Source organism: Cydia splendana, chromosome 20 (assembly GCF_910591565.1).
Source record: "Cydia splendana chromosome 20, ilCydSple1.2, whole genome shotgun sequence".
Classification (NCBI taxonomy): Eukaryota; Metazoa; Arthropoda; class Insecta; order Lepidoptera; family Tortricidae; genus Cydia; species Cydia splendana.
This window is the reverse complement of record NC_085979.1, coordinates 7,954,596-7,971,472: the sequence shown is the minus strand read 5'-3', so window position 1 is coordinate 7,971,472 and position 16,877 is coordinate 7,954,596. Positions and strand designations below refer to the sequence as shown.

Here is a 16,877-nt window from a genome sequence, read left to right as displayed (position 1 = left end):
AATCTAAAATAGGCCCTTGAGGCATTGTACCAAGGATGCTGGCGGCATTTCCTCGCTGTATCGCAATGCTGATACGTTGTGCGAGGTAGCCGCCAGCTCTTCGGTCACCAGTTACGTCAACCAGACGCTTCGCGATTTCTGCGAACAACTTATGCGCGCTGGGACCCCATGGACCTAGAGTTTCAACACCAAATGGTACAAAATGGTACTCTCTACCGAGGCTCTTATATTTGTTACGTTTTAGAATTTCGGCGCTTTCCGCCGCTCCGCCCGCTTTTACAGTAGTCCGTTGGAGGTGGGACGGTGCCAGTGTGTCTACGCAGGTAGCATCCCACACCAACATCCGTCCCAAGCTCCAAGGAACTAAGGACACTCCATCGGGCCTCTTGCCATCATCTCTGATAATGCCAGTCGGCTCAAGAAGAGCAGGCACATTGATGGTGGCAAGAGACCGACGGACTATGTCATTAAGCGACGCATGTCTCGAAAAACGGCCTGCACTTTTTTGACAAGATAATCCGTGGTGTCCATTTGTTTTTTACATTAAGCTTTGATATATACATTATTAATATTAAGAACATAATTATTTAAAAAAAGAATATTTGGTGTTTTTTTTATTTAAAACAATATTGAACTTTGTCCAAATTTCACTCCGCATACGTTATACGCATAATCCGTACCTATAGCATAAGTGTGAATATTCTAAAAGTTACAATACTAATATGTAAATTACCTAAAATTATAGTATTCACATTATTATGATATATTTACTTTTCTGGCAGCAGTTTGCTTTACCCTACCTACTATTCATTATGTACTCTCTGGCAGTTTGGTTCTGTTTGAGGTCACACATAGATATTGTTAGACTTTCATGAGGCCGTTTAAAGGCTTCGTCACACAGGCGCGTTTTCCGGGCGGGGCGTGAGCGGGGCGCGCCGCTTTTACATATAAAACGCTCACGCCCGCACGGAAAACGTGCCTGTGTGACGGAACCTTAATAGAAAATTTGAAATAAACTCCATTAATTACAAACATAATATATTAAAAATAAATTATTTACAAAATCACATAACTGTACACGATCAATAGCTTCTGTCATCAGTCAATGGCGCATACGCGCATAGCTTCTCGAATCTGCGTCGAGTTTTATACGCAGTTAGGTACCATCAGATATATCGGAGCGGCCGATATGCTCAAATCTGAACACGCAATTAATCAAAATATTTATTATTGGTCATGAGTCACAGAGATGTTATTCTAATGTACAGTCAGCAGCAGAAGTTGCTAAGCGGGCGAGGTGTTCAAAATCACCTTGACACGCTCTTATTCTCTTACGTCACGACAAGATCATTTTGAACACCTGGCCCGCTTAGCAACTTCTGCTGCTGACTGTACAACGGTCTTCAATGTCCTGCCCCAGAGGCGTACAATATGGGAGCTTAATTGGCTTGACAATAGAGGCGTGTACAGATATTTGTGAGCACCTTGGCCGCTCCGATATATCTAATGGCGACTGTACCGCTTACTCAAGGCGGTTAGTAAAGAAGTTGCTGATTTTCTAGTCGAAGGTAGCCGAGTTTTAACCTTTTGGACGCCAATGACCGATATATCCGCACTGCAGGTCCAACGCCAAAGACGGATTAATCGGTCACAGACCTCGGAGCAACATAGACCTACGTGCATATGCATAAAGTTCAATTTCAGTTATGGCACTTCCGTGACGTGGCGTCCGAGTGACAGCTTTTGTGTTTGACACGGCGTCGAAAAGGTTAAAGTGGTATCCAGACGGGCCTGATCTGATCTAATCGGTCGATTTGATCAGGAACATAATTGGCGCCAATCTCCAATTTAATCACCAATTTTTGATTTATGGTGATATTAGTGCCCTCTAAATTGAAAAAATGCCCCAGAACGAAAATACTGGCGTCACAAATTGGTATTCTTGCGTCGTTACCTCATTTTATCGGTAATACCGGTCATTATCGGCGGTTGAATTCGGCGAGCCAAATTGGTGTTTGCGTCCGCACGTCCTGATTCGATCGGACAATTTAATCAGATTGGCGAAAAATTGACTAGTCTGGATACTAAAGACTGAAACTGGTGTTGGTAGGAACTCGAGTCTTTTGAAAGACTAGACTCGTTTTTACGAGACTCGAGTCCCGCGTCGAGTTTACTAGGAGTCTTCCTGGCTGGCTACTTGCAGGAACACCTGTTGCTGTGGCTGGTGCTGCGCTTGCGACGATACCTGACACAGAATACTTTGTTATAAAACTTATAAACATTGACATATATGTAATATCTAATCAAAACCAAAATATTACTTTGCTAATCCGCGAAAACATAACGTGCTAAACTCTAAATCATAATTAGATTCCAAATAATGTTGCACTGCAATCATTTGTTTGTAAAATAGTAAATTCCTTTTTATAAATAAATACGCTAAGATAATTTATTCATTGGTAATTTTACGCCTACGATTTAAAAAAGTACTTTTATTTACTTATTTTTACATAAATACAAGACGCGCTAGTAAAAAGTGGCAACATTGTCTTACTTTTTTTGGAATCTAATTATGATTTAGACTAGAGTATAGTCAGTGCTAACCCGTTATACTTACTTGCGTATTTTTTACATGCAATGAATGTTCCCGCCCTCCCACCGCAAAAAAAACAACGGGTTGCACTCCGGGAGTGCCGACAGAAGTGAAAACTCAATGACTAGTCCAAAATGTCTGCAGCACTATGTATAATTGACCCATCCTCCTTTCTATTGAAAAACTTTAGTTCCGAAATTGCTGGTCAGTGAGCTTGTTTAAAATTCGAAATTCAAATTTGTGGCGTTAACTGTTTAAAATTCGAATAGAAATTGTAAAGTTACCTTGCAGACCTCGCATCTAAATATATTTGGTCATGATATTTTGAGTTTTATTTACCAGTACTAGAGTTCACTTTTATTAGCGATTTCATCAAGATGTAGCTTTATTGAATTATATTTGAGTGATATAAAGTTAGAATGTATGGCCAAGCGCGCACCACGACTTTTTGTCGCGCGATAATTTAGTCGCAGAAATGTAACGTATGTGTTTATATGGCAGTGCGCGCATATGCGACAAAAAAATCGCAGCGATTTTAAACCGCGACTGCTCGCGACGCGATTGTCGCAAAGTGAATTGCAGCATGCGGAGTTGTATGGCCCCGCTCGCACTGCGATAATAAAATCGCACCCCGGCCGGACCTCAGTCGGCATTTCGCTCTCCAAGCCTCAACATATCGGCACCTGCTTCTCCAATGGAGTCTCAAAATGAGACGCTAGATGTTGACCATTTAATTATGGAAATAGACGGGGATCACCAAATGCTCAAAGTCATACAGCGATCGCATATTAAAGACACGTTTCATGACAAACGACTGGTGCGAAATCCATGTTGAGAATGAACAAATCGTCGACTTTTTCATCGCAGTGCGCGCAGTGAATTTTCTGCGATATATTACAGCGCGATTCTAAAATCGTGTCGCAAAAATGTAAATCGTGGTGCGCGCTTGGCCTAACTGTGAGATCCTCGTATTTCAACCCGTACAAGATTAGAACCTTTTTCATGTAATGTCATTGAGTTTTTCTTTATTGATTTAAATGCCATCTAAATGAGTGGCCATCTAAACCTTACGGTCACGTGATCGCGTTCCGCTGTCTCGAGTTTATAATTTTTTCCCCACCTCAAAAAGTGCCCAGCGCCGCTAAAGAAGTTTTCACTTCAATAAATACGCAAATAAATATAACAGACCACCTCCAATACAATACTCGACACGTTTTTCGCCTCTCTACCGAACCGCTCTCAAACTTCGGTTTTGTAGGGAGTTTCCTTTCTATACGAATTCAGGGACGAATCATGCTGTCGCTATCTAATGTGTGGCACTATCCCTTTCGGCTATTTAGGGTTGTCAAAATTCAAGTCATTATCTTATCTGTAGTCGTGAGGACGTCAAGTGGTGCCAATCCTAATAATTGAATGGAGCCGAGTTTGCCTGAAAGGAGGAGTGTCTCCCCACTGGTAAAATGGAAAATGTATTGATATATACAGGGTGGAAAGGCACGACGATCCTTTCCGGAAATGGGAGATAGTTTAGCCTAAGCTCTATATTTTCTCCATAGAAACTATGTTAATATGGGCAACCGTTTCTAAATTATGACCTTTTAAACATCCACGCAAAAAACTACTTTGTTCTAACCCTAACAGGTGACAGGGTCAATGAACTTACTTGTAAACAATCAGTATTCGACAGGAAATTATGCTAATTTGTTGCCATCTAACCATTTTTAGGTCTGCTTACAGCACGGTAAGAATCATTGCAGGATTTTCGCTTTCTTAGTGGTTCCACTTGTTCAATACTTGAATGAAATAGTTAAGTTATTCCTTAATATTAATAATACTAACCACAACATTGTTTACAACGACAGTTCAAATGGTGACATTGACAACCACTCAAAAGTACGCAATCGTCTTATAAATATCTCTGGTTTCCTTGACTGATAAAAAGGTTTTAGTTTCTTAACACGTTTCACAAAATTATTTTCGAATAATTGGAAACTATCTAAAATAATTAAAAATAACAAGTAGGTTGTGTTAGTTGCACCAAATGAACTTGCAAAAATTAAATACTAAGAATAAATCAAAAATAAATACTTCTTCAATACCAAACTAACAAACCTTCTTGCGTGGTAGGAAATAGACAAGACGTCTGATGTTTGAAATTAAATTTTCATTGAACTATACTTATTGAATGTCATATTCTTCAAATAAAAATGTTAGATGCTCGTGGCTATTTAAATTTGTGGGGCTGTGTAAAAGATATGGTGTACCAAACCAAACGGAATGTGAAACTGCGGACGAAATGAGACAAAGGCTAATTGGTGCTTTCTGCGGAGGATAAATGACGAAGAGCATACACTATATCGCATGTGCATCGACATACTCGGGTACGGGCTGCGGCGGCGTTGTAATACACGGAGGTACATTTGAACACCGTATGTGAAAAGAAGATAGTATTAAATATTGGAAAAAAGTAATTATCTAAGAAAGTAATAAAATTGTTTGTAATATTTTTGCATGCATTTGATTTATTTGACATTTATGCGTCATTCATACATCATTGCGATACTGTCAACGATCGGAAAAAAGTGTAAAGTCCCGAGCTTTCCCGACGGAGATCCTTAATCTAGCCGTCATGTGCACATGCTATAGGGTTATCACCACAGTTAAAAAGTAGTATTTTTGCAATTTTTATTTTTTACTCAATTAACGATTCTTACCATTACCAATAGTCTCTGTATCACTTAAACGACCTAATACTTCCGGGAAGGATCGTCGTGCCTTTCCACCCTGTATAATAAATATTATAGGACAATTTTACACAGATCAATCTAGTCCCACGGCCCACGGTAAGCTCAATAGGCTTGTGTTGTGGGTACTAGACGACGATATTATATAATATATAATTACTTATATACATAGAAAACATCCATAACTCAGGAACAAATATTTGTGGTAAACACACAAATAAAGTTTGTTGATTTTAGCATTAGAAAGAAGGTAAGCGATATTAACATGTCTTTTAATTGAAAAACGCTTTTTAAAAATCAGTAACTATTACTTATGAAAGCAGAAGAATATAAATGATCGTATTAGATTCATAATTGTTACATATTTGCCGTGACTTATTTTTAAAACATGTTTTCCAATTAAAAGACACATCAAGATTGTCTACCTTTTTTCTAATGCTAAAAAAACGAACTATAAAGTGTCATTCTATGGAACTTGCTAATTATGTAAACAAACCACCATACTGAAATCATCATTCAGTGACAGTTTCAATATGGCGGTTTGTTTACATAGTTAGCAAGTTCTATAGAATGACACTTTAGGAAGTCAAGTGGTGCCAATCCTAATAATTGCTCGGAGCAATGCTGAGCCGAATGGAGCCGAGTTTGCCCGAAAGGAGGAGTGTCTCCCCACTGGTAAAATGGGAAATGTATTGATATATGAAAGCTCACCTGTATAATCTGCGAGTTGTGTGGCTGCGCCTGTATTATGATGGGTTGCGTCGGGTTATTCTGCACCTGCAGCCGGATCATGTTCAACTGCGCCTGCGTTAGCTGCAACTGTAACCAACACACATTTATATAACCAAGTTATATACAGTGGTGGTATTACTAAAAGAAATTAATAACTAGCTTAAATCTAAAATAGGCCCTTGAGGCATTGTACCTAGGAAACGGAAGCTCGATAAACTCACAAAACCAAGACTTAATGGACAAATAATACCGTTCTCGGAAGAGGTCAAGTATCTAGGGGTCACCTTCGACCAAAAGTTAACTTGGAACCCTCACCTGAGAAACATTATGAAAATGAAAATGAAATGAAAATGAAAAATGTTTATTGTGTTAAACAGTACAATTTGTATACAATTAGACTTGAGTCCTCCTTGTAAGTATATGTATACCTGTATCAGGAGAAGAATTATACAGAAAGTGGCCATGTGGTCATGCTGTCGAATGGCAGGAGCAAGATGGGGCTTAAGACCCAAAATTGCTATGTGGTTATACACAGCGGTAGTGAGGGGGCGTGGCCTAGGAACAAACTTGTATGGCGGTGAACGCACATGTGCGTCGGGGGCAGTGAATGTGTTAATTCACAAAAAAAGGAAAAGTTGTTTAATTTCATTTCGCAATAAGGTCAATTTTTACAAGCTTTTTATTAACTTGCAATGTACCTATGTGTGTATGTTTGTACGGGTCAAATCTTGCAAGTTAAATTTGACCCACTTCCCGACTTCCAATGAAGCTAAAAATTTGCATACATATGTAAGTTGGATGACAATGCAATATTATGGTACCATCGAGCTGATGATGATGGAGACAGGAGGTGGCCATAGGAACTCTGTGATAAAACAACGCAACCTAATTGTGTTAGGGTTTTTTAGAATTGTCTCGATAAGTATTAGTTGTCTGTGGAAAGAAAAGTACAGTCAGCGAGAAAAGCTTGTACCAAAAATTCTTTTTTTGTCAAAAACTTATTCGATAGCTTCAATCGTTCAGTATAGGTACGGTCAGCAGCAGAAGTTGCTAAGCGGGCCAGGTGTTCAAAATGATCTTGACGCGACTTTATTGTTAAACGAATACGAGCGTGTCAAGGTAATTATGAACACCTCGCCCGCTTAGCAACTTCTGCTGCTGACTGTACTTTATATTAAACATAGGTGAAAAACAGTCTGGTAAAAGCACGACGCTGTGTTAGAGACAGACAGACAGAGTGGTAGTATACCGGCAGTTGTTGCACGTCGCCCTGCGGAGTCACCACCTGCTGCACGAGCGTCACGGGCTGCGGCACAACGCTCGGGGCCGCGCTGTGGGACTGTTGCTGCAACAACGGACATTATACGTTCAATACGGGTCACCCATGCCATGTCATTTTGGCCGAATATATAGGTAGATAGTTTTAATCGTTTTGACAGTTCGAAAAACAAACTGATTTGACTAGTAGTCAAATACCTTATTGTAGTTTGGCCAGGGCCTGTTTCATTTCAAATATAGTCAGAGAGAATCATACTGTCTTTGTGTTATGCCAGTACTAGCACCAAAAGAAAGAGAGGGGTCTATTTTTTTTTCTTATTATCTGGCAGATTGGGTTTGCCCGGCTACATTTTAAATAGAGGTACCTTTATATACCTTTAAACGAGCAATTCTTGTTTATTTATTTATATGTATACTTATTTATATACGTATATATATTTCGGGGATCTCGGAAACGGCTAGGCTCTAATCATTTTGATGAAATTTGCTCTATTGTCGTTTTCGAGGGCGATAAATGGATCTAGCTATAGTTCGTTTTTTTAGCATTAGAAAGAACTTGAAAGAAGGTAAGTGATCTTGACATGTCTTTTATTTGAAAAACGCTTTTTAAAAATCAGTAACCATTACTCATGAAAGCAGAAGAATATAATAATATAAATGATCGTATTAGATTTATAATTGTTACATATTTGTCGTAACTTATTTTTAAACTGTGTTTTTCAATTAAAAGACACATCAAGATTGTTTAACTTATTTCTAATACTAAAAAAACGAACTATAGGTCTTATCTCCGGGAAAACGCGCATTTTTGTGTTTTTATATGTTTTCCGAGTAAAGTTCGGTATTCCAGGCCGCGTAGCCAAAATGCCAATCGCTTACGCTCCGTAGCGATCGAAACGCAACTGTCACTGTTGTACTATAGTGTAAATAACATTATTTGCGGTATTTGACACATTATGACTGACGTATATAGAGATGTAGCTAACGCAAATCGATTGTCACAGCAAGCGATTACGATTGGATGGCACGTAGACTGAGGTATCGAATTGTGACGTATAATTAATTTTTATTTGAGATTTAAATAAAGCTAGAATTATATGGTTTTCCCGCAAGCTACCGGTTGGTCGGTGTATTTAATACACCGACCGAGTAGGTCGCACCCATTGTCAAAATTGAAACTAACTGGGGATCTATTTTAAAGTTTATTTATGTTATTTCTGTGTCAAATTTGTTGTCTGTTAAGTGACGATAAATATATCCATATTTACAGTTAATTATCCACCTTTTCCATATTTTTATTAAAAGAAAAATGAAAAATTCATATCGATTTACTTAGACGACTACCGATTCATAACGGTGGTGTCCGGCCAACCCTAAAATTAAAAAAAAAAAGACGTAGAACGTAAACGTTCGCAGTGCAGTTGTTTTCCTTTGTGATTTCGATGTGCAAAACATTTTACGTAGTATTGCTGTTGTGAGTGACAGACGTCAAATACCGCAAATAATGTTATTTACACTATAATATGGAAGAGTGATAGAGAGACACAAAGCGTTTCGTTGTCGAAGCGATAGCGATTGTAACCTTGGCTAGGCCGGCTGATATTATAGTCTGTATTTTTAGGTATTTAAATAAAAGTAAACAAATAATTTGTACATTTTCGGGTAGTTATAACATTTATTTGGCATTTGAGGGTAGATTTTGTTTACTTTTATTTAAATACCTAAAGATACAGACTATAGAGGTGTTAATAGAACGTACCTGCACAACTTGGGCGCACGGCTGTATGACAAATTGTTGCTGGTTTGAAGTCTGCAACGTTTGCTGTTGCTGCACCACCTACAATAGACAATTATTATGTATTTGATTAACACATTCATTGCCACCCAGCCAAACAAGACGTCGCGCCGGGCCACAACAATTTCGTCATATAAAGCAGTAGTACCACGATCCCGACTAGGTGGTTCGGCCTGGGAACGAAATCATAAAATACCCGATAGTCGGGTTTTCGGCACTGAATGTGTTAATTTACAAATAACAGACTAGTAGTAGTAAAATACTAATACGACAACAATGAGTTACCGTCCAGTGGCGCCCTCATTAGAGGAATTGTGTTTTCTAATAAACCAATCCATTTCTGAATAATACAGTATATTAATGTTGTAGTCCTACTGATTCACCAATGTTTTTAATTTTTATCTATACGTCTAGCTATACCTTCTCATGGACAAATTTAGAGGTACGCAGGAAAAGGTTGGATTACAGTACTACTTAGAAGTGTAATTCAATATTAGTAATTAAAACTTTTTTTTGCGTTCTGCTAAAAATTCTACGAGTAAACCTGTCTATGAGTGTATGGGATATATTTATAGTATCTATTTAGTATATCAGAGTATATTTTTAGTACAGTATAGTATAGATTTTATTAGAGATGCCACGAATATTCGGCAACTATTAGGTATTCGGCATAGACCTAGGATTCGCTTGCGCTTGACAGACAGCTGAAGTGTGCGAAAGGGAAGCCATCACGTATATGAACATCCCATGAGTGCAAAAGAGTCAGACTACCAAAGACAAAACGTAACCACTTTTGAGTTTGACGACGGCCGCGGACGGCCAAGAGCTTATCACGGTAATTTTCAAATTGAAAAATATACTCGGATTAGGACGAAAAGTATTAAATAAAGTAATTCAGTGAAGATGGTGTCTTGTAGTGTGCCGGATTGCAGTGTCACAGGGCCAAATAGTCCAAGCAAATACTCATTTCAGAGGATTTATGATATTCCGAGCGAAATTTTCATAACGATATTTTGTCAAATTAACAGCGTAAAAAGTGTAAGAAGCCGGTTTATACAGTTCATTATAAGTTTTTTTCCTTTGTGTGCTAATATTTTATCATATTAGTCTATAATTTAAAATATTTTGTGTAAAAACATAATCTGTTACTTTACGCTAGGGCTTGACAAAATGTTCACATGACAGTATCGATAACTTGTCGGTATATTAATAGCTATGTAATTATTTCTTCACAAGACATCATTAAGATATTAGCTTTTATAACCGACTTCAAATAATAACGATTGTTATACCTTTTTGAAGGTGTTCATGTATAGCGGTAAACTTAAACTTCACTTTCCAACACAGTAAGAGTTACATTAAGATAAGTCTGCAACGATTTTGATGTCAAACGCAGTGCAAGTGTTATTTATACGTCATAATGTCGTAGAATTTTAACGTTTAAAATAACACATTTGAAAAAGTAGTCGATAAAGCAATCAAACATCGACAGATTATTAATATGTTGTAACATGACATCACTATTTTTGATCTCACATAGACAATTTACGCACACACTTGCATTTCATTTTTGGTCACACTTTCGAAGATTGACAGTTGTTCTTTGTCATATAATTCTTTGGTATTCGGCCAATTTGCCGAATATTCGGTATTCGGCCGAATACCAAATATTCGGTATTCGGCCGAATACCGAATATCTGTTGCACCTACCTGAAAAGAAAAATTTCACAAAAAAATAACCAAAAACTAGGTATATATATAATATTTAAACGTGTTTGAGCATTTGTTGAATCCAAAATATTTTATTTTTATCATGGGTCTGATTTGATTGACTCTAATAACTATATTCATTAATTCTGTTCAACATAAAAATATATCTTAGCAAACGTTGTGCTTTGTTGGCGAACAGTTTTCGTAATAATTGTGACTCAAAATGTTCGCATGTCATGCCGAATATTCGGTACTCGGCCGAGAGGGGGGGCCGAATATTCGGTATTTGGCCAAATTCACTATTCGGGGCATCTCTAGATTTTATGGCGCCTCCGGTCTGTCGTTTTAAAAACAATACTGAATAGAATCTTCGGAGCAGTAGGCCAAGCACATGATTGGCGCGACAGTATCTCGCCGCGAGATAGACCCGTCTTTTTCTTACTGTATTAATTAAAGAGGGACGGGTAGTAGTCTCGCGGCGAGATACTGTCGCGCCAATCATGTGCTAGCCCGGCAGCCCAGTATAAAACTCACATGTTCGGTGGCGGTATGCCTGGGGGGATCCTCTCGCGGCTTGCTCGGTTTAACCTCATGTCGCGGCACGATGTCGATTAGGAAATCGAATTGGTCGGACTTGGATATCGCCATCGCTATGTCGTTGCGCTGCAAATATATTGCTATTATTTATAGGCCGTGGATGAGCTATAGGGGGCAGCAATGGCAGCATAGCCGTCAGATTTTTAGCGCGAGGCGTAAATGTGTCGTTTATGCTTCCGAAGTAGCCCACAAGATGGCAGAACCTACTATGCACAAGGAAACGTACCGACAAGAACGGTAGATGGTAGCACTTGCTTTGGCAATGTACATGCGCACATATGTTTCCGATTCAGGCCACAAGATGGCAGATCCAACGCGCACGGTCCCTATACATAATCCATATCATATTTCTGCTGCTACGATATGTTTTCTATAGTACAAAAAATGACGTTCGAAGAACAGATCCGCATTCAAAATGTGATTATACTCTGGCACACCCACCTTGTCAGTAGAAAAAGGCGGCAAATTTACAAAATGGCACGGAGAGCTGAACTTCCCATAGAAAGTTTGAATCGCGGCTTTTTCGACTGACAAAGTGGGTTTGAGAATATACAACCCTTTTCCAGGCCGCACCAATCTACAAGGTCTTCCCAAAAAATCCAAACATATTCCAATTAATCCAGCTTTGATGATTAATTTCAAGACAAGTCACTTTTCCAAAATGTACGAATTTTATTCTCTATTTACGTTCGCGGCTTGTCTCGTGTTCGCTTCGAGCTCGTAAGCTCATCGAGCTACTGATTACACTCTCGCCTCGTGGCTCGTCTCGTGTCCCGGCCACAGCTCGTAAGCTCCTCGAGCTAATCGATTTTAAACACAAACGGTATAAGATTTGTAACCGAATGACAAGCCGAACGCAAATGTAAACAGCAAGCGCGCGTTCCGCGCGAGCCCCTTTGACTCGTGCCCAAAAAACCGCTACTACACGCGACCCGAGCCACGAGCCCTCGTTTACACTCGCGTCTCCTGGCTCGGCTCGTGGCTCGCACGCGAATGTAAACCACGAGTTATATAGAAGCAATGTTTGGTATGGTTCCCGGCCCGCATGGTGAGCTCGTGGATGAAGATCTCGGCTGCCTTGGCGAAGAGGACTGGGGCCTCGGCGGATATCATCTTCACTTCGCCGTCTAGCTTCATGATTCTATTAGATATAGAGAAGCAATGTTTGGCGTGGTTGGCTATTGTGAGCTAGTACCTGCAAAGTCCTCCTCTTATTATCCTCAGTATGGTTCCAGGCCCGCATGGTGAGCTCGTGGATGAAGATCTCGGCTGCCTTGGCGAAGAGGACTGGGGCCTCGGCGGATATCATCTTCACTTCGCCGTCTAGCTTCATGATTCTATTAGAAATAAAGAAGCAATGTTTGGCGTGGTTGGCTATTAGAGCAAGTACCTGCAAAGTCCTCCTCTTATTATCCTCGGTATGGTTCCAGGCCCGCATGGTGAGCTCGTGGATGAAGATCTCGGCTGCCTTGGCGAAGAGGACAGGGGCCTCGGCAGATATCATCTTCACTTCGTCGTCTAGCTTCATGATCTTCTTTATGCGGGCTAAAGGCAGTGCTTGGGTTTTGAAGTCTTCCTAAAAAAAATAACTATTTTAGGGTTCCGTACCCAAAGGGAAAAAAGGGGACCCTAATTACTAAGACTCCACTGTCCGTCTGTCTGTTACCAGGCTGTTTTTCATGAAGCATGATAGCTAGACAGTTGAAATTTTCACAGATGATGTATTTCTGTTGCCGCTATAACAACAAGTACTAAAAACAAAATAAAACAAATATTTGAGTGGGGCTCCCATACAACAAACGTGATTTTACTGTCGGTTTTTGCGTAATGGTACCCTTTGTGCGCGAGTCCGACTCGCACTTGTCCGGTTTTCTTATTTACTGTTACTTTATTACAAAACAGTGAACCTATGACCCAAAGAGAGAGAGTGATAGTCAGCTATACATTCAAGGTTTTATAATAATATATGGGGCATTATCTATGAAAAGGGACCTTATTGTCGATGGCGCTTACGCCGCACAGCGTCGCGCGGCATTGTAGTTATATCGGAGCATCGTTAATAATGGCGTAAGCGCCATCGACAATAAGGTCCCATTTTATAGATAACGTCACATATATTATAACCATGTCTAAACTCACCGCAGTGACCTTCCTGATATCATCAGTGACCTTGGCCCAAAACTGCTGCAGGTTCTGATGCTGGGTGTCAGCGGAGTCCTCTGCCGGCCCCTCCTGCTCGAGAGACTCCTCCGCTGTTGAGGTCCCGGCTTGGTCACTGTAAGTACGGTTTATTATTTCCATTGTTATAAACTATTTAGCTTTTTTATAAGTATTAAATTGGATTGTAACTATTGTAAGACATAATAGAACCATCATAGTTGATATTATCTAGAGAAAAAACATAAAATATTACTTAATTCAAATTTCCTTACATTATAAAAATAAAATAAAAGGCACAAAAAAATCATGGATTATATATTATATAATCCATTATTTCATTTCAACTTTGAAATTCCATTTAGTTTTAGTACTACTTATATAAGTTGTATGGTTTATATATTCTTATTAAGGAAACTGTAGGTCTATAAGTCTAATAACCGTTTACTGTAATAATTTATTACTATAAGAGACTGTTTGTTTCTAAATAAAGAAATAAATAAATTATATATAATGACTAATTTAATTTACATACATTATAACTATCAAACCAAAAAAAAATCATTTTATACTCAGTAGGTAATTATAGTAATTAATAACCTATAACTTAATTTAGAAATAGTTTTTATTTATCAAAACAATGCTTTATTAATTTAAGTTACATTCATGATTTCAAAAGTGAAAAACATAATAGGTATAAAGTTTTATCATTTTGGGTTTATCTTTTGAATAAAAACACGTAAAGCCGGGTCGCTTTATATTGGACATTGTATTCCTTACTAAAGGAGACGAAACAAAGTAACTTGGCCAAATGAGCTTTAACACATAACAGTGACCAAACATAGTTAAACATAAACAAATTGAATTTAATTTGAACAACTAGATTGAGGTAAAAAGATTAATCGGAATATTCAGGAACTTACGCAGGCACAAAGAAACACACCGACATCTTGAATTACAACACCGATAATGGACGACCTCGTCAAAATAAATTACAGCAATTCAATAACGAAATTAATTTACTACAAAAGAGTTTTAGAAAAATATTAGCCGCGGTCCAAAGTTAATGGGACACAGTAACCAATAATCAGACTAATATTTGGAGATCTCCAATCACCAATTACTGAAAATGCGCCACCTCCACGATTCGTCCACCGATGACCAGTCACAAGCTTGACGTATTGATGGTGTTGCTAGATTATTGTATGCTCTTTTGGTTGTTCGTACTTCCGGTAATGTAACAATTGACTGAAACTTTATCACAATGAATAATTTGTTTAAGACGTTTTAAAAGTGATATTTTAACCATTCAAACTAATTATGCTGAAGTTGTTAAGTTACTACCAGCCTAGATCTTGGATAATTGTTATTAAGTTAGCCCTTTGAACATTTATTTTAAAGGCAACATTAACCGGAAATGAATCATGGCTACGTCATTACTTCACTATAAGAAACGCACGGACCTAGAGAGTAAACCGGATAGTGTACATTAGCCAAAAAGTGTGTCCACATGAGAAGTCAAGGTGGGCCGTTGCATCTCTTTCTAATTAGGGTGACCATAAGTCATATGTATGTGGGATATTAGGATAACATTGAATATATAGTTTGGCCAGGGTCTTTTCTTATTCATGCATAGTTATATCAGTTATAAAGAATCATACTGTATTTTCGCTGTACTAGTATTATGGCCTAAAAAGGGATGGATATAGTTTTTTTTTCTCTTCTGTATAACGCTACACACAACCTTAGGTACTTAATTTAGTTGTTCTAAAAACTGGACCACGAACATGGTCGATCCTCAGGAAGGTGGTCCGCCGTAACGTCTGTCAAGAATACAGGTATGAGTGAGAGAGATAGAGAGACAGATATGCTGACAGAACCAGAGGGTCTACCGCGAACCGCGTTCGACGTGTCGCCCCTCTGTCACACTTACGTACGAAAGTGCTACAAAGAGGCAACACGTCGAAAGCGGCTCGGGGTAGGCTCTCAGGACACCCCTACTGTCCTGAGAGCTTTTTACAGTCTTTGCAGCGTTAGGTCCCAGGCCCTTCATAGCAAGCACTAGCCGCCCCTTTCTCAGCACCCATCATATAGACTGCCGCTTAAAATATCTGGCCGCCCTAGGCCCGGGCCTACTCGGCCTTAGGGCAAATCCGCCACTGCCACAGGGTCGCGTGGGACCGCTACGCCCGTTTGCTATAGTTTTTAACTAGGACGCTTGTCACTGGAGCATAGACACCGAAGTTTGCATCGTTTGACGAGCATCTTTCTCTGTCTCTGTAATTATTCCTTTATAGGAGTAAAAGAGAAAGATGCCCGCAATTTGCGAACCTCGGTGTTCACGGTGGTAGGCCATCTGTGCGAAAAGAGAAGAGTCGTGAAATGTAAAGAAACGAGTGATGTGCATTTCCCAGTATTAAATTTTCCAAAGACGGTAAATTCCCAGTAACGTTTCTGGTATCGTCCCAAAAGTCAGTAAATTACCATAAAGTTCTATTTTTCTTTTATTATCAATGTGTTTTTTTATTATTATAACAATGTATACATGTGTCTGTAGTGTTTAAGGACTTTGGATTTCAATTTTGGCAATTATTTATTTGTATTGGCTCTCATTTCACCAATTTAAACAAGCCGAAATAAATACATACCTATTCATATAAACTTACTTTTAAGTACGTAATAAGAATTGTGTAACACTGATTCTCATCGTGCCGACATCATGGTCACCCTAATGAGTTTGACAATGTTGACTTGTATTTTTATCGCAAAATGTAATAATTGTGGCTTCCTTGTGAAACAATATTCCACAATTAGAAATTCTTTCACTCCTACGACCTTTAACGCAACATTTATTCACCATTTTTAAGAAATTTTTCATTCACGTGTTTTGATAACATGTCATCACACGTTAGGGATACCAATTAATATTCAATGTTACTACAATGTCTACCATATCAAAATTAATGTTTTTTTTGTTATGCACATGCTTGGTTAAATCAGTTAATAATATTGACATCATAATTATTTACAAATTTCTTAAAAGATATCAGAACCTTACTCTAAATAAAGCACTTAAATAATATAAGAAGGTATTTAACTTTAGTAGTATATTGATATAAATACTACCACAATGGTATATTTTTAACATTGGCAACATGTGCGAGTGAGACACCGCGACCCACCTTTGCTATCTCAAGTGGACCGTTTTCTCTAGTCTGGTAAGAACGTCTTTCTGGCTCGGTGATAAGGTTAAATTTAGTATGGCAAAAAA

General features: G+C 38.6%; 1 protein-coding gene across 1 annotated transcript; it reads right to left on the bottom strand.

Moving 5' to 3' along the window:
• Positions 1-1,324: 1,324 nt before the first annotated feature.
• On the bottom strand, positions 1,325-14,792 carry LOC134800477 (nuclear transcription factor Y subunit gamma-like). Its single transcript, XM_063772943.1, has 8 exons — positions 14,530-14,792; positions 13,589-13,724; positions 12,840-13,025; positions 11,387-11,515; positions 9,107-9,184; positions 7,319-7,414; positions 6,049-6,156; positions 1,325-2,245 (listed from the first exon to the last, which is right to left on the bottom strand). Exons 1-8 carry the CDS (start codon positions 14,553-14,555, stop codon positions 2,174-2,176), a joined length of 831 nt encoding a protein of 276 aa, XP_063629013.1. The 5' UTR covers positions 14,556-14,792; the 3' UTR covers positions 1,325-2,173.
• Between the last annotated feature and the right edge of the window lie 2,085 nt (positions 14,793-16,877).